The 21,854-nt window shown below is 34.3% G+C and overlaps 1 protein-coding gene across 1 annotated transcript; it reads left to right on the top strand.

Moving 5' to 3' along the window:
• Positions 1–1,219: 1,219 nt before the first annotated feature.
• LOC110698585 (prostaglandin reductase-3-like) lies at positions 1,220–21,761 on the top strand. The gene is made up of 18 exons (XM_021876044.1): positions 1,220–1,478; positions 2,464–2,637; positions 2,793–2,974; positions 4,397–4,502; positions 6,675–6,751; positions 8,457–8,544; positions 8,660–8,849; positions 9,194–9,320; positions 10,553–10,633; positions 11,987–12,088; positions 12,223–12,318; positions 12,474–12,548; positions 15,295–15,414; positions 16,403–16,531; positions 17,489–17,566; positions 20,197–20,283; positions 20,585–20,671; positions 21,127–21,761. The coding sequence occupies exons 1-18, from the start codon at positions 1,424–1,426 to the stop codon at positions 21,175–21,177; spliced, it is 1,905 nt and encodes a 634-aa protein (XP_021731736.1). The 5' UTR covers positions 1,220–1,423; the 3' UTR covers positions 21,178–21,761.
• Positions 21,762–21,854: the final 93 nt, after the last annotated feature.

The raw sequence follows: 21,854 nt of genomic DNA, 5'->3' as shown, positions 1-21,854 counted from the left end.
ATAAAGTTGTAATTGTACTGCTTTTAGGATTTACTTCTTCCTTTCTAGACCTTCTAAAATAATATTGCAACAATTCGTCTAGTAAAATACTTTTACAATATTAATTCTTTTTAATTGTTTCTCTTATATTAAAGATATTTAGCATTTAAAATATATTTTGGGATGTATAATTTAATCCTTATTACAATATTTGTGGAGTGGAGGAAGTATTTACTCCGTATTTTTCTATTTTCTTAATGAAATCGGACCAACCGGTTGGGATTTGTCGCTACTCCTTTTGTTTCGAAACAATTGACACACCTTAACGACTTTGTTATTTGGGTTGTTTTTAAATAATTGACACATAACTTTAAATTGCAATGGGTTAATATTATGAAATTATATAACGTTTTGTGAATTTAAAATAGTGGTACAGAGTGAAATTTAACTGAAGTTTGGTTTCCAAAAAATTGAAAAAAACAAATTGCAATATGATATGTTTGGTGGTTCAAACCGCAAAGAAATAATCATATTTATAATTCGAAGACTTTTGTCTACAATAGATTTTCAATTACATTAGTAAACATCGAATAGTGTTATAATAGCTTTTAACCACTTTGGGATGACTTTTGACCTTGTTTAGGTAACTTAAGACCAGATATAATTTTAATGTAAATAGGCAATTGGATAAGTTTTAGAAGATTAATATAGTTACATACTTTCACTCAGTAACTTTATTGATAAAACATACCGAGTATATAACTTTTATTGTATTGGTCAACATTTACCGTACTTATTTTGGGTGATTTTTTATAATGTCAAAGTAAATTTGATAACGGGTGTATAATATTTATTGTACAGTCAATTTTTCTAAAAGTTTGTGTTTATAATATAGTTTTATAAAAGACTCAAAGGTTTTTAAAAATTTATCTAACGTTACCATAACATTATACGAATGCTATGTCATCATTAAACTAATTTTTGCATTATAATATAGTGTACGTTTTTCATATCCTTAAAGAAATTAATTAAGTTTAATACAAAGAGTGTGTAATATTGTTAACAAAAGGTTCACCCAAAAACACTACTCTCGTCTGTCTCACTAGCGTTTTACCAAAAATCAAAGGACGGAATAATGTGGATAGCCAAGTCAATGATGTACACTTCAATAATTGGATCCATCGTCATTTAATAACCCACCTTTGCCACAATGAAAGTTAATCTTATCCTTACTAATCTTGCTTAAACAAAAAAACACTACGTAGCAAATTGTATACCCCGTAAATACTACCCGTGCTTATTAATTTGGTTACACGTTTAACCCGTGTAGATCACAGGACACCAACACTCAACACGTGGGAATTATCAGCAAGCAAAACTGTACACGCCGGAAGTCCAGCAAATTGCGGAGGAGAGAGAAAGCGATCAATTTCGCCGGTAAATCATGGAGCTCAAACCTGGACTCTCGGCGCTCATCACCGGCGGAGCTTCCGGAATCGGTAATCATCCATTATATCTCTCTTTGTTGATTGATTTTACCATTATAATTTAACACTGAATTCTGCAATATGTTTATAGATTTTAGCTTTTTTTTTTTTTCCTCTTAATTGAATTTATTATCGAACTTTGTAGATTGTGAAATTGCTAAAACTTGAACCGTGATTTAGATTCGTGTTTTATGATGTAATTTTGAGTATATCGATACTATTGCGTGTTGGTGAGTGGAGTGTTCTCATTTGATTTGAAGAATTTGAGGATTTTTAGTTTTTTTTTTTTTTTTTTTTTTTTTTTTTTTTTTTTTTTGTGGTTAGCTTGAAAATTGTCGTGTTCTCAGATTTTAATAGTAATAGTTTTGTAATGTATTGTCGTTTAATTTTGGGGAAATCAGCTGGTGGTTTTTTTTTTGTGAAAGAATTCGGTGAAAAAAAGACCAGAAGGATGGGTTGAGGTGATCATGAAGGATACAGTTGCAATATTGGAAAACTGGAGACATAATTTGAACTAATTAGGGACAAGTTAGTCATCTTTTTGAATTTAAGGATTCAATCAACGATGAAGTTTGGAAGATACAATGTAATGTGCACACTGTTTTTGCTTTAGAAAGTGCTAATAAGATGAGTTTTAATAGTGTTAGAATTAGGACCTGTGTAATCATGAAACAAGCTTCGCATAATCACATCATTTGTTCCTTGGTTTGATATTATCTTGTTGTAAAAGTGTAATACATTAAGCCTCGTGTAACTTTTGTGGGAAAACTTTGGCAAGTTTGGGTTCTTAAATTATTACCTTCAATTATAAGCAAAAGTGTAAAAGGGTTTTCAATATTCATGTGCACATTTTTTTTGGAAATGACGTGTTCGTGTAGTAAAACTATGTGGTCTGCGTAGTAATAGTTAACCAGTTTTAACTGTAAATTTCAAATGTGGCCTATTATTTTGAGTCTCAACAAATTTGGTTTCAATACTTTGGGATGTTGCCATTTAGGTAAGGCTCTGTGCTTAGCTCTTGCGGATAGTGGTGTATTCATTACAGTGGTTGACTACTCTGTGGAAGAGGGTAAGAAAGTGACAGCTCTTATTGAAAAGCAGCTTGCCAAGTTTCATAAAAATCTGAAATTTCCATCGGCGACATTCATAAAATGTGATGTCACTAACACCGGTAACTTTCAGTATTCTCTCTGCCCAATATAAAGCTTCTTTCTACTATCTTGAGCCGCCATCCTATTGAGGTGGTGTGAGATGCAAATAATTTGCTGATGCATCGTCATTAATGTTCCTCGTATAAATTCCCATAATATATTTTTCTCTGGTCAGGAGAGCTGTCTTCTGCTTTTGCAAAGCATTTAGCAACTTATGGTGGGTTAGATATATGCGTCAACAGTGCTGGAATTGTCACTCCAGTACCATTGCACAAGGACCAAACTGATGGCTCTGGTACATGGAAACATGCTATTAACGTGAACCTAATTGCTGTTATTCAATGTACTCTTTTAGCGGTATGCGTTTATCTTTAATGCGTACTTCGCTGATTTTATGGTTTAAATTGATGACCTTCAATGACTTCTTGCTGATAATGTTTATTATTATCTATTTTGCTTATATTTCCCTAAAGTTATGGGGTTCTTGTCAGGTGTTATCTTCATGAACCATGATTTAGATTGATATTGTTTGTAATCTTTCAATGTAAAGGAGTATGAGTTTTATTGATGAAAAGATAAAAAAAAAATATCTACTGCTATAGCCATTAGAGGACCATGTAGCCTAGAGATCTCATGCTAAGAGCTAGGTGGGAAAAAAAGAGACTTTGAATATCATGATGTTTATTGCTATATAACTCTGCAGCTTGACATGGAGACAGGGCTGGGAACGCAACTCTGTTGCTGCACACTTCTCAGGATCCTTTTATTATTTTCCAGCTTGTAAATACAGATTGAGAGAGGGCTTTCCTTCTCGTGTCTCTCAAAACCTACAATTATTTTGTAAATGCATAATGATAAAGCAATGGAAATCCGAAACATCTCTACAGTTCTGTCATCTGTGTAGACTTAGACTATTCTAGGGAAAAGTGTTGTATCACAATGTAAGTACTTAAATGACCTGCTCAACACTTACTACTCCCAAACACTATGCATACACATTAGGGAGGATAGGCTTGCTACTCCAATTATTTATTAGTTTTGTGTCACTCTACACAAGCTGACCAAACAAAACCTTTCTCCTCTTTAGGACTTTAGACTTTGGATATCTAAATAATTTAGATTAGAATGTAAAGAGAATGAAGAAAATTTTGCTTGTGTTTATGAAGGAATATGAAACAACAATACAAGAGAAGTCTCCCTGTTCAATTTGTGGAATCCAAAGGCGGAAGATTGGGACAATGTGTATAACGGCTCAACCAGGGATTTGATAATTGGGTGAATTATATTGGAATATACCTTTTAAGAGGGGTCATTATCTTCTAGTCAGAAAGATAATTGGAGCTCATATCCTTTAACTGATTAAATAAATCTTGAGATGTGTTCACATGCAGAATTTAGGTTCTTGTTGCTTGGTGAATTTCGAATGTACTATCAATATTTCTAGGATGCACAATTTCTGCCCATCCTTTTTTAATTCTGTGTTTGTTGGCGGAAATCTAACTTATCTGCACGTTGTTGGATGTACGATGTCTGAAAGTTGCTATTGGAACTTGCTAAAGTGTCAGGTGCTGTGTAAATGAAATGCCCGCGTTTGCTGCTGACCTGTGATCTAGTTTCTAATTAGATGAGTGCCTGACTCCTGGCGCCTGCATGAAAAAATCTAGACTACTTTTTTTTAAAAAAAAAAAAATCTATGTAAACTATTGTCATTCTTTGCAGAAACCCTCATTCTTTACTTACTATATGTTGAGTTCTTGTATGCATCTAAATTCTGTTCAGATTAAAGCTATGCAAGCTTCCAAGAGAACTGGTGTGGTCATCAATATGGGATCTTCTGCTGGGCTTTATCCATTAGTAGGAGATCCAGTATACTCTGCCGCCAAAGGTTTGATTTTCAACTTTTCATGTTTGAGATTGCTTCTGTCTGCCACTGCATAAAGTATTGAATATCCCTCCCAAGATTTGACTTTTATGTATAAATAAGGCAGGTTGTTGGTTATTTCTTTTCTGTTTCCCCTGCTTTTTAAATATGCAACTTAGGAATTTTCGCGTGTGAAAGGGCATTTCATGGATTTGGCTATAATTGCGTTCAGGAGTAAAATTTTTTAAATTATTTTGGCTGCTGCTTTTCCGTTTTGGACAGCAATATCTGCCTTCTTTGGCAAATGACTTTCATTGTGATGAATTAAATTTAAAACAAAAGATATACCCTCTCTTATCCAAAATGTAAGTTGATTTTGTTTTTTATATTTTATACACATTAATAATTTGGTTAAATATATTTGTAATCTGCATCTATGTTGTACAATAGTCTTAAAATTACATTAATATTATGATGATCCATAATATTAACTTGGATATTGTATATATGATATAGAGGGTTCAAAGTTGTTGTATAGCCTGTATTGCAGAATTATTATGTTTTTAATAAAATGAAAATTAAAAAGGGCTATTCTTCATCCAGCTATAAGAGTATAAGTGGGCTTTTCCAACAATTTAATTTGTGATGTCTCTACCCTGAGTCCTGGTCTATGTTCCCTCTTCTATGTTTGCGTAGTTGCTCAATAGATCTTATAAGGTTATTGCATAGGATCACAATAGAGGAAGGGAAAAACATACTTTTATCCGTAAGGATAGAGGCCATTTCGTATTTATTTACCCTCGGTTATGAGAGGAACTCGGCTTGTTTGCCTGCTGATTTCATACAACCAGGGGCTTACTTCGCTGATGATTTAGTATTTTCTAACCTAGCCTGCGGATATTGTCCTATACTCCTCTCTGTAGGATACAAAATGAGACATTATATAGATGTAGGTGAAATAGAACCATCCTGTTGGTATAACAGCAGAATCTCGGCTCTTTCTCTAAAGGGTCCCGTATGGGGTACTTTGACTTTTTTTTTTTTTTTTTTTTTTTTTTTTTTTTTTTTTTTTTTTGGAATAGAGGGTACTATGCTTTAAATAAAATTAAACAATAAATTTGTCGACAGTTGTTGCTTTGATAGGAGGAACAGGTTTCTGATTAACGATGTGAGGTTTTCCTTTTCCTTTACAATTTCTCTTCTCTTTCCATTTCCTTTACAATTACTCTTCTTTTTCCATTTCCTTTACAATTACTCTTCTCTTTCCTTTTCTGGGAGGAGAAATTCTTTGTTACATATTTCCGTTGACCCTGAATTAATGTCATTTATGTGTGCACATAATAAGGAATGGACTCAGGATTAAATTGCTTTGATATTATTTGTCCAGAAACTTAAAATTAAAATACATAATGTTTGGATTGGAAGGATAAGACATCAAACTTAAAATTTGTGATATTTGGAACTGTATACGGCCGTGAGTCGGTCACATAAAGGCCTGTGGTGGCCTTGAGTCAATGAAATGATGCATTGACACTTTAAAGGCGACGGTTCCATCCACCCAAATGGCCTCCTGAGGTGATGTGAGGTCCATGGAAAGGACCTCGACTTGTTTCTTGTCCAAGTCCGAAAAAGTAAAAAAACGTCCAAAACTACAGGTTATAATCCACGCTTTTTGACCAATTTCGGAGATTTTGGGGCCTGGTCATATAATGCTGTTTGGAACCATATATGACCTATAGTCGGTCATATAAAGGCGCATGGTGACCTTGAGTTAATTAAGGGAGGCATGTAACTAAATGACTAAATTGACGGCTTAAAGGCAAAGTAAATGGTTTCAACCACCCAAATGGCCTCCCGAGGTGTCGTGGGGTCCATGGGAAGAACCCCGACCTCTTGTCTTTGATGGTTTGGAAAAGTAAAAAATGGTCCAAAATTGAAGGCTATAATACAAACACACTAGTCGAAAAGTAAGTTTAATGCAACGGCACAAAAGAATATTTTAATATAACTTTGCATTGAAGCTGAATTCAAACATAAAAGAGAAGCAATAATTCATCCTTCAGCTCTTTTTATTGTGGCAGTAAATGGCCATGGGTGATTAATCTTGGTATCCATTTGTTTACATTGTAGTGTTTCAAGGTTTTTGTCAAACCTAGAGGACTAAGTCTTCGAATTTTCATTTCTAAATGTTAATAGGTGGTGTAGCTCTATTTACCAGAGCCCTTCGTCCTTACAAGCATCAAGGGATTCGTGTGAATGTACTCTGCCCAGAAGTAAGATGTTAGATGCCTGTATTTAATGCTTAATACTTTACAATGCTATATATTTATATTATATTCTGTCTTTGAAAACTACTGTGGCCTACAATTTTAGGTCTTAATACCAACAAATTTGGGTTTCAAAATATGCATCAAGGCCTTGTATATTTATATTTTCTAATTTGGAAAGGGGTGGGGTGGGGGGGGGGGGGGTTGATGCTTTTCAAAAATGGAGTTGAGCTTATAAAAGCTCAACGATCCTCTTTAAATAAGAGGACTTAAAATCTCAAAGATCCTCTTTGAATGAGAAGAGGATTTAAGTTGAACCTTAGTTGAAGAGGGATATTATTAAAGATGCAGGTGATCTTTTAGTGAAGTTTTGCAGAAATTCAATACTCTTGGTGAGAAAATTTGGTCTTGAAAGTTTATGTAACTCTATTTGTGTTCTGAAATTCGAATTTAGAAACTTAGAATCTGATTTAATGGTGGATAGGTTTTAAGAGATTTATTAGGGAACTCTCCAATGAAGGAGAGACGTAACTGTTAACTTTGAATTCACTCCTGATTTGGGGATCTTAGCTTAAAACTAAACCTACAAGGTTATTCAGCTCCATCCAATTTACAAGTTAGGACGTGGCTTTATGTATAGACTAAAAACAGGTTATGCTGGAATTTGTGTCCGATTCGACTATTTTGTGCCTTTGTGGTAATTATCCATGATTTTGGTCTAAATTGAAAGGTTGAAGTGTCTTACGGCTCCTGCCCTTCTGGAGAGTGTCGAGGATAAGGTTAAATGAGGAGTTATTATTTCATTAACATAGCATTCGGGATTGGTAAAGATTTGATTTGTGGATTTTGGTGGGTGAAGGAGAAGTTGATTTGGCGAAATGCAGTGATGGCAATTTTGTGGTGTGTTTGGCTAGAAAGAAAATGGTTAAATTTTAAGGATGTTACCATCCTGTGACATTTTCTTTGGGATAAATTAAGTTCTCTAGCTTCTTTAAGTGCTTTTTCTAAATTGTTGTCTACGGATATAAAAGGAATCAGGCTAATATGTATCTTTAAGAGTTTCTTTTTTTGAGGATACCTTTTCCTCCTTAATTATTCTACTATGTTAATAAAATATTATTGTTCTTATCAATAACTAATTAGTCAGTGTAAATAATAACCAAATCCTCTATTTAAATAACATGCTTGGTCCGTATGTAAAATCCACTGTCCAATAGTTGTGGGAAACCCACATCAGTTACTGTTAAAGCAATAAAGGATAAGTAATTAGTCCAGGTACCTATCTTCAACTCAAGTGTCGCAAGATACAATCGCAGACTTGCCAATAGATTTTAAACCAAATTCCAAGGCACCTAGACTTTATGGTTTATATCCCTGCAAAACATCAACCACCATTCTAAGGTATACCCTACCTGACATTGTAGCTTAAGCAGCTCAAACGTCTTACTCTTATCCTTGACTCTGCAGATATTTTGCATTTATTTGGTCATCTTAATAGAATTTAAGGGAATCAGTAGAAACATTGAATGGGGGAAGAGAAAAAAGTAAAGCTAGGACGCCTAGGAATGGGGATAAATCACAAGTAGTCCAAGTTTGTTTTATTGTGTTTTGTGAGTAGTCACACAATACAACTTATAGCTTCTACATGGTTGGGCTGTGCACATCTTGATGCATTCAGTCAAAGCTTCTTACATTTGCCTTTTATCTGCAGTTTGTTGAAACTGAAATAGGGTTCCACGTAGAAGCTAAATTTCTAAGCTTGCTGGGTGGCTTCATACCTATGGACTTGGTGGTAAAAGGTAGTTATTATTTAACATATCTTTCTTATTTGTCTTTAGATATTAAATTTCTCTGTTGGTCATTGTGCGTTATGTACGTATGCATGTTGACTTGTTTTCATTGTATACCTTTTAGGTGCTATAGAGCTCATAACAGATGAGACTAAAGCTGGATCTTGTTTATGGATAACAAACCGTAGAGGGCTTGAGTATTGGCCAACTCCTGAGGAAGAAGCAAAATATCGAGTTTCTTCGTCAAAATTAAAGAGCCGATCAATGCTTAATTATCCGTTGGAGCTCAAATTACCTCAGAGCTTTGAGAAAATGTGAGAATTGTCTAATGTTAGCTCTAAATTTGTCTCATAGGTCATAGTATCTCTTTTTCCTTTTAAGCTCTCTCCTGTTTAATTTAATTCTTGTAACTGCTATTTTTTGTGACATAAATCAACTTGTGCTACAGCGTTTTAGTGTAGTAATGCTTGGCAGGTGCCATTTGGTCATATCAGAGATGTTTTAACATTTCTAACTTCTAACACCCATTGGTGCTCTTAAAACCTCATCTGATACTTTCAATAAATCCTAGCTACTGTTTTCTCCGCTATTTCACATTTTCTCACTGGCTTGAAAGCAAATATTGCTCTAATATCTTCTTAATGTTTCCTGTTTTCAGAGTTGTTCACACCTTAAATCACAATTTCCGTGCTGCTACGAGGATACAACGCACCCCTTTGGGCCTGCCTATTAAACAACATCATGTTCTGGTGAAAATATTGTATGCTGGTGTTAATGCTAGTGATGTAAGTTTCATTTTTATAAGATCATATATGGAAGTATATGCAACCTACCTTAGCTTTTTTTTCTTTTTTTGTCTACAACTCATTGAGTTGGGAATAATGCCAATCATCATGGCAACTATTGGCAAGACGCAAGAGACTGTCTCCCACTCCTCCCAAGAACCCTTGGTACCAAAATATTCATAGATCTAGGTTTTTTTTTTGGATTTCAAGTTATGGAGTCATCTTCGTTTCCTGTTTTACTTTCCTTTTCAGTACTTGCCTGTTTATATATTTTCTATTTTACTCAGTGTAGCATCTTGAGCTGGAGATTTCCTTTATTCAGGGAGCAACAATGAGTGCACATAGTAAAATTTGAGTAATTATAAATGTTTGCGATCAGATCGTTACTGCTATTTGTTAAGGAGGCCACCCCAGTTACTCAACATGAGAAACAAAATTTGTTTCTCAAGAGGTTAAATTTGTAAAATTACAGGTAAAACCACTACTTCAAGTAGCGGTTTATGGGCAAAACCACTACTTCAAGTAGCGGTTTTGCCGATGAACAGTAAAAAAGTGTTTTTATTTACGTCTTTGCCATTTGAGAAACATAATTTGTTTCTCATGTTGAGAAACTTGGAATTTCTCTTTGTTAAGGGGGTGGGAACTAAATTGTCCTCAAAAAGTTTGTAATGTTGGCTTGATCAACTTTGTGAAAAGGGTTTGAAGAGTACTTGATGGATGGTTGTTGTTCTTCAGGAACACAAGACGGCTGGTCAAAATACTTCCTTTGGGGTTGTTGGGTGGGGTGATACTTCTGAATGGTGAATTGTAAGGTTTTGGCACCTGGAAGACTAATGTGTTTAAGAGATGAGCTCTTAGATGCCTTTCTATGACTAAGCTTTTGTTTTGGCCCTTTCTATGATTTGTTGTTGGTATAAAGTAACTTTCTTAGCATCATTATGGGTTAGTTTCTAGTAGCTGAAGCTTTCAGAAGTCATTTTAATTTTTGATTTGGTTTCCAAAAAAAAAAAAAAAAAAAAAAAAGCAGATGTTATTATAGATTTGATTAGCTTTTTAATGTGTGTTTTTTTTGTTGTTTTAGGGAGTTTGTCAGCCCTAGTTAAATTGAATTTAGTATTACAATGAAGTGTAATAGTGTATCATCAATAGGATTTTATAAATAATATGCTACGTTAAATAGTTGGATTCTTTCCTACGTTGCTGTGTTTCTAATGCTAGCATGATATGAACAGGTGAATTTCAGTTCAGGCCGCTATTTTAGTGGCAACAGTCGCGATCTTGCTGGGAAGCTCCCCTTCGATGCTGGTTTTGAGGTGTGTAATGACGCTTGAATTTAGTTGAAACACCTTTTCATTTGCTTAAAATATATACCATCAATCTGACATAATGTTGTCTACTTGGACACTATGTAGTGCTTGTATTTCCGCCCCTTGCTTGCCTGCTCTCACCCCCCCCCCCCCTCCTTTTCCCTTCCCCCCTATGCTGGTACACCTAACAAATTATACAAGAGGACACCTAGCTCTTATTGGTATTTAAGTTGGCTCTTATTGCTGAAGAAAATATGTCCATGGTCAGCCTATCGGGTCTTTAGTATGCTCTAAATGGGATAAATTATGATTAATCATGTAATATTTCTTCTCTTTGTGCCTAATTCTTCTCCTCCTATATATGTTCGCACATTTAACACCATCTATATACTTTTCTTATTGTCTAAACCCTTGCCTCACATTTCTGACCTTCATCACAGGTGACACCTACCTTGTTTCTTCTGGACTAATTGTTATACAAGGTGACTGTCAAATTTTGATTCTAATAATGTTTAGAATTAAACATAATGGTCATAATCTGTGTTTGACTTCAGATTTGATTATGGTTCAACTCTATTATTGGTTAAACATATAATTTTTATTTTTAGTAGTGTGGAACTTTTGAAAGAGGATTTTTAACTTTCCCTCCTATCTTTCTTAATGGATTCACTCATAATACGCCCAGCTATGAAGAAAAGATGACCTTATAAATGAAAAGTGAACGAGTTACTTCCTCCATTTGTTATTAGCTAGGGACTTGGGTCAATTGTAGTTTTTCAAATTGGTCTCCTAGTAATCAGCGAAATGATCACTTATGCAACTTGAAAAAGACAAGGAAATGCAATTAATTCTTGCTCTAAAAATAGCAGTCCTTAATTTAAATAGTTTTTCGTGATCTTTTTTCTGTGAATTTATTCTTGTTGTTAAGCCATAATAATATAGCTAGTTGCTCTGACTTGTTTTACACAGTGAATTTCGTTAGCAATCATGGAGAGAAGGGGAAGAAAAGAAAGGGAAGGGGAATGGATTAGCTTCCGTATTTCCTAATATTTTCAATAGTAGAAGATATTGGTTTATTGAAAGAGGAAGGAAGATGGATCCTTCAATCTTATTCCCTTCCCCTTACCCATTCAATTTCCATGTAACAAAAAATAAATCGCACTTTCCCTCCATTTCCCTTCCCTCCCCTCCCTCCCTCATCCAAACACATTGTAAGAGAGAATGAAAGCAGCTCTATGAGATTAGCATTTGTTTATGCTGTTTGAAATTTTGAATGTTAATGCTGTTGCGCTACACATTCATCAAAAATCAGGTTATCTGTGAGACTAAGTAATAATAAATTCAATTGATATTTTGCAGGCTGTCGGTATAATTGCTGCAGTTGGTGACTCCGTGGGTGCCTTGAAAATAGGCACTGCTGCTGCAGTGATGACTTTTGGAAGTTATGCTGAATTCATGATTGTATGCTGCTAAGTTATGCTGAATTCATGATTGTATGCTGCTGTATTAGTGTTTTTTTTTCCCCTGAAAATTTCCTTAATACTACTTTTCAGTAGCCTGCTTATTATATTGCTGTGGTCTCTTCTGTGATGTAGGTTCCTTCCAAATTTATACTTCCTGTGGCTAGTCCTGATCCAGAAGTTGTGGCTATGCTTACTTCTGGACTTACTGCTTCAATTGCTCTGGAGAAGGTTAACATTCAATTTTTATCTTTTTTCTAAACTGCTATCTATCATCTTTAAATGGAATAAAGTCCTTTGATATAATCAAGACTGTCTGTGTGTGTATAGAATTTGTATTTTGTAGTGCAATGTCACTCTTTGTAATTCTCTAAGTGAAATTATAGGCAGCACAAATGGGTTCAGGAAAAACAGTTCTGGTTACTGCTGCTGCAGGAGGAACAGGACAGTTTGCGGTACAGGTATATTATTTTTTTCTTTCAGGTCTTCAGAGTTGTAATTTTGCAGACTCTTTCTAGTGCCAATTTTGGTTGATCCAGTAATTTTCTGGATATCTAAGTAGATCAGTATGAAGTTCATGATGAAAAATCCCCTTTTCTTTTTTGCCTGGATGGACAATTTTCTTGCCTTTCATTTGCTTTCTAATCTATATAAATTCTATGTTTTCAAACATTTGATCAGTTCTATCTGATGCTGTTTGAAAATAACGAGATTGCAAAATTATGAAGATGTTCTGCAGTACAATTAATCTAGACAGGAGGAGTAAAGTTAGCATTTATTTTAAGTCATTATTTTATTGATGTTTGCATTGTCTTCTGTGTAAATGGTTACAGCCACAAGCCTACAACTGCCTGCATCTCACTTTGTTTAGTTTGTTAGATAGCTTAGTCCCTTATTTCCATTTTGGGCTATCTTGTAATGTTTTACCATTTGACATTAGAAATGGTATACTCCTCCTTCAAGTACTGCAATGTTTACAATTAGGGGCGTCCATTATTCGATAAAACCGAAATCCAATCCAATCCAAACCGAATTATTAATTCGGATCAGATCCAAACTATTAAATCGGATTGAAATTTTTTTCAAAATTCGAATTTTCGGATCGGATCGAATTGACCTTGTTTGGATAAAAAAAACGGAATTAACCGAAATATGAAACTATGCTTTTACAAATAATGATTGCTTATATTAATCACGTAAAATTATGTTGATAATTAAATTTATATAAATTATGTAAAACTATGTTTTCAATACTTGTATTAATTATGTACAACTATGTTTTCAAAACTAAAATTTTTATAATTGCATTTTTATTCTTATAATCATTATAGGCCCTAAAAATTTGCAATGTATTTTAATTTGGATTTTCGGATCGGATCCAAATAACCAAATTTGATGATAAGTTTGGATTGGATTGGATTGATGATAAGTTTGGATCGGATTGGATTTGAAAATTAAAAACCGAATTTTAATTCAGATCGGGTTGGATTTGGCCTAAATCCAAACCGAAAACCGAATAGACATCCCTATTTACATACAAGGTTGATTGGTCTCATACAGTAAATTCATGTGTTCTTGTGGATTATTGCTGTATTAACAAATGCTTTGCGCCATTTAAAGTGGATCCAGTGGTGGATCCACAGTGGGTTCATTGAACCCACTGATTTTTTTGGAAAAAAAAAAGTTTTTTAAAAAAAAAAAAATTGAAAAAACGTATATAAGCAATTTGTCCGCACAATTGAGATAGGAAAACCAGCATAGCTCAGTGGTAAGACTAATTTTACTCCTTCAAGGTTGTGGGTTTGATCCCACGACCAGCCTTTTTTTTAATTATTTTTTCTCCCTTTTGCTTCAATTACTCATTCAAAGATTAAAAATATCAAACCCCACGACCAGTCTAACTATTTTTTCTCCCTAACTTTCTTCTCCAAAGTATATGAAATTCCAAATGCTTTATTAAGTTTTTTTATTTTTTTTTTCCTTTTGCTTTAATTACTTCTCTAAACTCCCAATATCCCAAAAAACTCATTGAAAGACCCAAAATATCAAACCCCTTTACCCTAAATATTTTTTCTTCCTAACTTTCTTATCCAAATTAAAGTATATATGAAATATATGAAAATCTGAATGCTTTTGTAGATCCCCTTTTTCTAACTGTATTCCATTGTATTAAGTTATAAGTTATCCATTGTAATCTGGAATTTGAAATAATCTATTAAAATTTAATTTATACTTCCTATGTTCTTTTGTAATTGCAACGTTTATAATTTTACAATATACACATACACTCCTTTGATTATCATTTTTTGTGATTCATACGTTGGAAAAAATATATATAGTCAAGTGGGATCTCGTCAGATTCATCTCGAAAAATATTTTTATGATATCAACTATTTATAATTTTTTACAAAATTGATCTTAAGATATTTAGGTTATAGAATGTGCATTGGTAAGCGTGAAATCACCAACATTGCAATTAAAACAAATGGAGGACCTATATCTTTTTTATTACTGATTTCGAACCCACACTTCTGAATAGATACGCCACTGAGTGGATCTCATGCTCTTCTGGGGAATTGGGCATCATTCCAATGTACTATTTAGTGCTGTACAGATACACTTACCTTCTATATATGCTATTTTTCAGTCAGTGCATTTCCTTTTATGTATCCTCCAGAACTTCAGATGTTATTCTGCAAAAATCTTTACAACCTATAAAAGAAATATGTAAGGGGTGGGGTGACAATCATTATTGACACCTTTAAGTGAAATATTGCCCAAAAAAAAAAAGGAAAAAATAAAAACGCCCTTAAGTATGACTTTGTTTCAGATGACGTCCAAGTCCCTTTTACATTGAATTCATTTCTGAACTATCATAAGCCCCATATGCGGTATAATCTCATATGCATTAACCTGAAATCCAGAATAATAAAATGAAAACTGCAGAAATTAAGCCAAGTCACTCATATATTGATGAGTAAACTTGATGGAAAGTGGGCTTAGGTTAGGTGACAATTTGAAACAACATTGCACTGATGGAGTGTTTGTTGTCAAGTTCACTCAGTGGTGTCTGTCTGAGTAAGATTCTAAGTTCAAAAAAGGGATTATTTGTTTGTTCTTTGGTGAAAGCTTCAAAATAGTGGATATTAATTATTTTAAATTTCCTTTGGAGATTGATATTTTATCACCGTCAACTATGTAATGCAGCTGGCTAAATTGGCTGGAAACAAAGTTATTGCGACTTGCGGAGGTTCTGATAAGGCCATGCTTTTGAAAAAACTGGGAGTTGATCGAGTAATAAATTATAAAGAAGAAGACGTAAAAACAGTAAGTTCTAGTTTTTTTTTTTTCCTTTGAATGTATGCATATGGATTCAAGCATATAATTTGCTTATAGATATCATTCCCTCAATTTCTTTCTATGTTTCTTTCATGAGTTTAATTACTAACTGTTTGCATATGGATTCAATGCAAGAATGTACTAATGGGTTGTGGATGACATCTTTCTACAGTTCCGCAATGGATTTTTAACTTGACATTCTGCACATGCTCTGTAAATATGTGCTTGAAAATCATATAAGTGACATCTGTTATGACGCTGCATGAGACCTGATGTGCCACTGTTAAAACTGTTAAGTGTATCCATACTATTGAATTCCGATGTAAGGAAGAGTTTATTTTGCATGCATGCTGCGTGAAACTTATCTGTGCAACAGGCCATGCACAACACCCCCATGTAATTAGCTTATATTATGTGAAACTTATTTGTACTGCTTCTTTCCATTTTGTTTCTTCCTTTCCTTTTTTTTCCTTCTCTTGTAATTACTTATCTATGTGTTACAATTTCCCAAGCTGATGAATTCCAACTTTCTGTGCATTCATAAAAGTAAAATCACTCATAAATTAGTAATGAACTTAATTTAAACCAGCAGAAGTTTTATGCATTCACATAGAATTATATGACTTAGCCCCTCTTTTCTTTTTCTCTCTATGTTATCTTTTATCTTAAATAGTCAACTTATTCTATAAGCTGTTTACAGTATATGTTAACTTAATTACGTGGCCTAATATATTAGTAAAATCTACAGCATATTCCTTTGGTGCTGGACATAATTTTTTGTCATAAAGTGTAGCTGCAAAATATATCAATGACTTGTCAGTGTGCATAAGATCCTTCTGCCACCACGCCCTAGTTTATGTATTTTTCTTGTAACTCGTCAGTCAGGATATTGTGCTTTAAATAGGACTGCTTAGTTTATAACTTTATACTGTGATGCTTTGTGTTTATCATAAAGGGAAAATGTTCCTTATCGCAGGTTTTGAAAAAGGAATTTCCCAAAGGAATTGATATTATTTATGAGTCCGTTGGTGGTGAAATGTTTGATATGTGCTTAAATGCCCTAGCAATTTACGGTCGGCTTGTGGTGATTGGAATGATATCTCAGGTATGCTTTCTCGTGAAAGACCTGCTTCAAATTCTATACAGTATTTTGTTTCCCATTGCCACTTTGCTATTGGATGCTTGCAATGTATTTGACAATTTAAAACCCTTCCAGTAATAGTTTATTGATAATTTTAGTGACAATTAAGTTAAAACAGACATTACAGAATGGAGGGAGTAATAACTGTAAAATTTGAACCTCTTTAATTTTGTGCTCTTTCTTATTTTTCTTCATGTGACTTCTTTTAGAATTTTATACTGCAGTAAGTTTTGAGAATATAGGTCTCAATTAAGGGTGGTTTTAGCAACCAAAAAAAAACAAATAAAAAAATTAAAAATCTCACAGAATATTATCTTTGGATGAATCTCTCATTGGAAAAAATTATGCGTAAGGGACACAATGCAGCAACTTAGTGATCACTTTGTTTAAGATAATGATCTAAAATCCTCCATTTTCTGGGGTTCAAGGAGAGTTAACATTAGTCTATCCCCCCAATCAAAAGAGACTTGTCAACAGGATGAAAATCTCCACATCAGTGATCACTAATATCCCAGGCTGATTTAGAGTGATTTCTATAACCATAAGAAAATTCACCTGGATCTTCAGTGCCAGAGATAGTTAGTAATTTGATAATGTGAAATAGGAAGTAAGAGAACACGTACGTCCATCACCTAGCCCAAGCTAACGGCCTAACCCATGAAGAGCAAATAGATTCTTTCAAGGCAAATGAATTCCTGATCATGAATGATGACTTATAATTTGCATAGATGGAAGAAAATAAGTGTGAAGCAGCCCAGACCTATAATATAGCAGATTAGCAATTCTTTAAGAATGTATGCAACTTATAACTGAGACTTCGATCCAGAATCCATGTTTTGCATGTGCTTGCTTAACCTAATTGCTGTCAAATTTGATGTGATAGATACACAAGCTGATGTTAAACTGTCATGCTTTGTTTAGTATCAAGGTGAGCATGGATGGAAGCCTTCAAATTATCCTGGACTGTGCGAGAAGCTTTTAGCAAAAAGTCAAACTGTGGTATGTTTGCTTTGGTTTTTTATTTTTTTTTCTTGGAAAGTTATCTCTGTTTGTTCTTTTCTTTTCACAAGTAGTGGGAAATTACATTAATATGCTCTATAATCCCAAAAACCTTCTGTAAATTTGTTAATTCACCAAAATATAAAATAATATTACAAATAGTGACAATATCCAAGAAAACCATTTATACTTAACAAGAGCAGAAGGCCACAGGAATTTCTCTTTAGCTCAAAGCCTAGACTGCTAATCTGAAGACTCTCCATAATGGTCTAACCGTCTAACAGGTTATGGGTAGATTCAAGGTTAAAGAAAACTCCAGAGACTTCTAGCTTGCTATTTGGAAATAACCTCTTAATTAACCTCAACTAATCAAGTATAAGGCTACTTGCACAGTTACATGTAAACCTTCCAAGATCCCAGCAATAGCAGTATCTTACTGTCTAGTGACGCTGATTTTCTGGAGCCGTAGGACTCATTATTGTTTTCTGTCTTCACCATTCAGATAGTGGTTTAGCTGTTTTTAGAACTTCATACTTCCCAATAAAATTAGAATTCGTAAAATTTCATTTGAGCTTGTGTGTGCTTATAGAAAGAATAAGTGGGGCAACTGGGAAAGAAATCAAAAGAACATTGAACTGTATGATATGTGTTATAGACTACGAGTTTAATTTAAGATTGCAAAGAAATTAAGGCAAATTCGTAAAACTAATGGCGGAAGGTTGATACAATAGCTTTAAGCTATTACTCTCTCAAGTGACTTTGAGGTCACAACTCTCATACAAGGTTTCTCACAAATTTCTGGATACCCTTCTATTCTTTCTTACAATTGCTTATATATTCAAACCATTCTATAACAAGCATTAACCTAGCATCAATAAAGTTTGTCTTCTACTGATAATTCAGAAAATCAGGTAGCATGTTGTTACTCCTTCCCTTAGTGGAGTCTTAATGACGTTTGTCTTCTTGTGAGGAATTGCCTTGCCTCTCAATCTGCATCAGCATCTTGTCCCCCTCTTTTTCTCTCTTCCTCCTCTATACACCAACATTGGTGGCTTAGCCCCGTGAGCCCACTCCATAACATTATGCTTTTACCTTTTACGTAAAACCAGTAGGCTTAGGTCACTTAGCTTCCTGATGATGCTGGAAAAAAGCTCAATAAATGATACCCAGCTGTCGATTATTTCCTCCATCTCTATGTAATTGCAGAAGGACCCACTAATATTTTACTTTGTATCATTTATCTCCCCACTAACTCTACTTGCACTATTATTTTATTTATTCTCTCCCACTAACCCCATTTGAACTATCTTTTATTACTTCTCTCTCCCGCTAACTATTATATATACCTTTGGTATCAACTATACTCAATACTCAGTATTACATATTATAAATTTCCAACTTTGGTCCCCACCCTATAAATTTCCTTAATTGTGTGCTTAAATAGAGAGTGGCCACAGGAGTGTTATGTGACCGAAGCATTCCCTTACAATTGAAGGGAAAGTTCTACACGATTGTCATAAGACCATTGTTGCTTTATGGTACCGAATGTTGGGCTTCTAAGAAGGAGCACATTAAAAGATGGAGATTACGGAGATGCGCATGTTAAGGTGGATCTCCGGGAACACTCTAAGAGATAGAATTAGAAATGAGGTTATTCGCAAGAAAGTAGGCGTGGCAGGCATTGCAGACAAACTAAGGGAAAATTGTCTGCGTTGGTTTGGGCATGTAAGGCGGAGACCCAAGGGTGCACCGGTACGAAGAGTGGGAGAGTGGGACCATAGAGGAGTTGAACAAGGGAGAGGGAGACCGAAAATGACTTGGTTGGAAGGAGTTAGGAAGGATATGAAGTATAAGGATTTGCGTGAGGATGAGGCATTGGATCATAAGGGTTAGAGGGGGAAGATTTTTGTCGATGATTACACGGAATAATCACTTTTGGTTCATGTAGCCGACCGCACTTATGAGATTAAGGCTTTGATTGATTGATTGATTGATTATGTGCATACCATACTATTGCAATTAATCAGAAATGGAAAGAGTACCTAGCATGAGTGAAAAGAGACTTTAACCTACTTTTTCCTATGCTCTCAATTTCATACGTTCTTTTTCTGTTTATAAACCTTATATTTACGCGTCATCTCCTTTTAGAAGCAATTCTATATAATGCGGATAGAATATTATGCAAACAATGTGAAATAACTTCTTTTCAAAAGATACTTTCCTTCATAATACATTAAAAGCTACACAATGAACCAGTCTTCATGTCCTATCCAACTTGGGACCTGAAGTAACATTCCCTAAATAGAAAGAAATATTCTTCACTGGAACCCTTAATCTAAAGCACAACATCAAGAATTTGGTGTTTTTCAATCAACCAATTTTGAGCAATGTACAGATGCAAGTTATGTTTGTGTTCCCTTAAGGACTATCCGGGCCATGCTTAGTTTCTAGACTCCAGATAATAGGATTATGTACCTAATTGATTGAAATAGTAGTTGTTTTGGTTAATTTAGGCCTTACCAGTATACATGTGTGGTTACTCTGCTTTTATGATTGAGTTATACTTTTGACATGATTACTTGTTATATCAAGTAATGTGTAATTGATGATTTTCTTCACCTTTCTTTTAGGCCGGTTTCTTCCTTGTGCAATATAGTCGACTGTGGCAACAACATCTGGACAAATTATTTAGCCTCTACTCCTCAGGAAAACTTGAGGTATATCTGTCACAAAGCTTGCAAGGTTTTTTTTTTTTAATTAATTTTATTTCAATTCTCTCGTTGCAATTTATGTGTCCGGAAACAATCTTCTCTGCAATATATTAGATTTACTTTTCTAAACAGTACATTTTACGTTTTAACTCCTTATCCTGTAATTTTAGAATAGTGGTCACTGGTCGTCTGGTCATCTATAATTTCATACTCTTTTATCTTTATCTAGATTTCTCACAGTAGAGAAAATATTGAATCTTATTTCAGGATGCATAAGATGTCATATGGATTGTTTATATTGATGCAGGTTAACATGGATCCAAGAAGGTTTGTGGGACTTCAATCCGTTGCGGATGCTGTTGAATATCTCCATTCTGGTAAAAGTATTGGCAAGGTGTGCACCTTCTCATTCTCTCTTGTTTTATTTAGTTTAGGGACCCTCACCATTGTACCTTTGTGTTTGGCGTTATCAACCAATGCCTTCGTGTTTTTCTTTCTAATTGAGGTAATTTAAACCAAACAAGTACTTCACATATGAATGTCCTCTTTGTCATCTCAGACAAATTTGGTCATCCTTTGTGGCTGAAGAGTTGTATTGTATGTCAATAATTCTTAGGTGCCAGCAGGACAGGTGTAGGTATTTTGCTGTATACTTCATATACAAGTATATCATTAATATTATATCTGGAAACCTCATATTTATACAAGTATATAATTAATAATTATTAGGAAACCTCATATTTGAAATTGAAACCTTGGTATACGGTAGTTATGTATTGTTTCTGTGTTTAGTATTGTTTGCTCCTTTAAAGCCCTGAAGCTGAATTTGTGTCTGGTTTTGAATTTTAGGTGGTGGTTTGCATTGACCGAACCTTCAGTCAAGCTATTTCAAAAATGTGAGAATTGGTAGCCTCATTCTCAATGTGTCTGGCGCATTATACTGTTTTATTGTATGTTGCTCTTGGATATTGGTGTATAGTTTTCCATATTTGAAAGCATTAGTGTGCTCTCATGGAGTTAAACGAGGAAGACAGAAGATGTGTATGACACAGATTTACTTGGGAAGACTGTTCTGTTATTGCCTGCCTACCCTTACCGAGTTTTGGCCTTATCTGTGTATGAAACTCGACTGTGACATAAAATTCAAGCCAAAATGCTTCTAGGCCTCAAGGCAAGGATATTGGAGTGACACGGCTTCACTTGCGTCTCTTCTAAAAAGGACTGGTATAGGGGATCTCTCTCTACACTATACTTTAACCGACCTCAGAAAGATGTGACGGGCTTTCGACAATCCTCAATTACTTGTCGTACAAGTCTAATTGCTTTCTCTAATTCCATGTAATGTCTTTATTTGTTGTCAAAAAATTTAAAAAAAAGAAATGTAATATATTGCCTACATCATTTCTCTCTTTACTATAATCTAACTTTGTATTATGGTTTCTAGAATATTATGGTTTCATATTATAGGAGTTTGACATTTTTCCAAGCTATCATTCATTATAAAAGGTGGGAAAAATAATAATATCATAGTGGTAAATCAAATGCTAAAACTATAAGCTTGAAATAACTAGGGTTTA

The sequence above is a fragment of the Chenopodium quinoa genome, unplaced genomic scaffold (genome assembly GCF_001683475.1).
Source record: "Chenopodium quinoa cultivar QQ74 unplaced genomic scaffold, ASM168347v1, whole genome shotgun sequence".
Lineage (NCBI taxonomy): Eukaryota > Viridiplantae > Streptophyta > Magnoliopsida > Caryophyllales > Amaranthaceae > Chenopodium > Chenopodium quinoa.
This window is presented reverse-complemented; position numbering and strand designations above follow the sequence as displayed.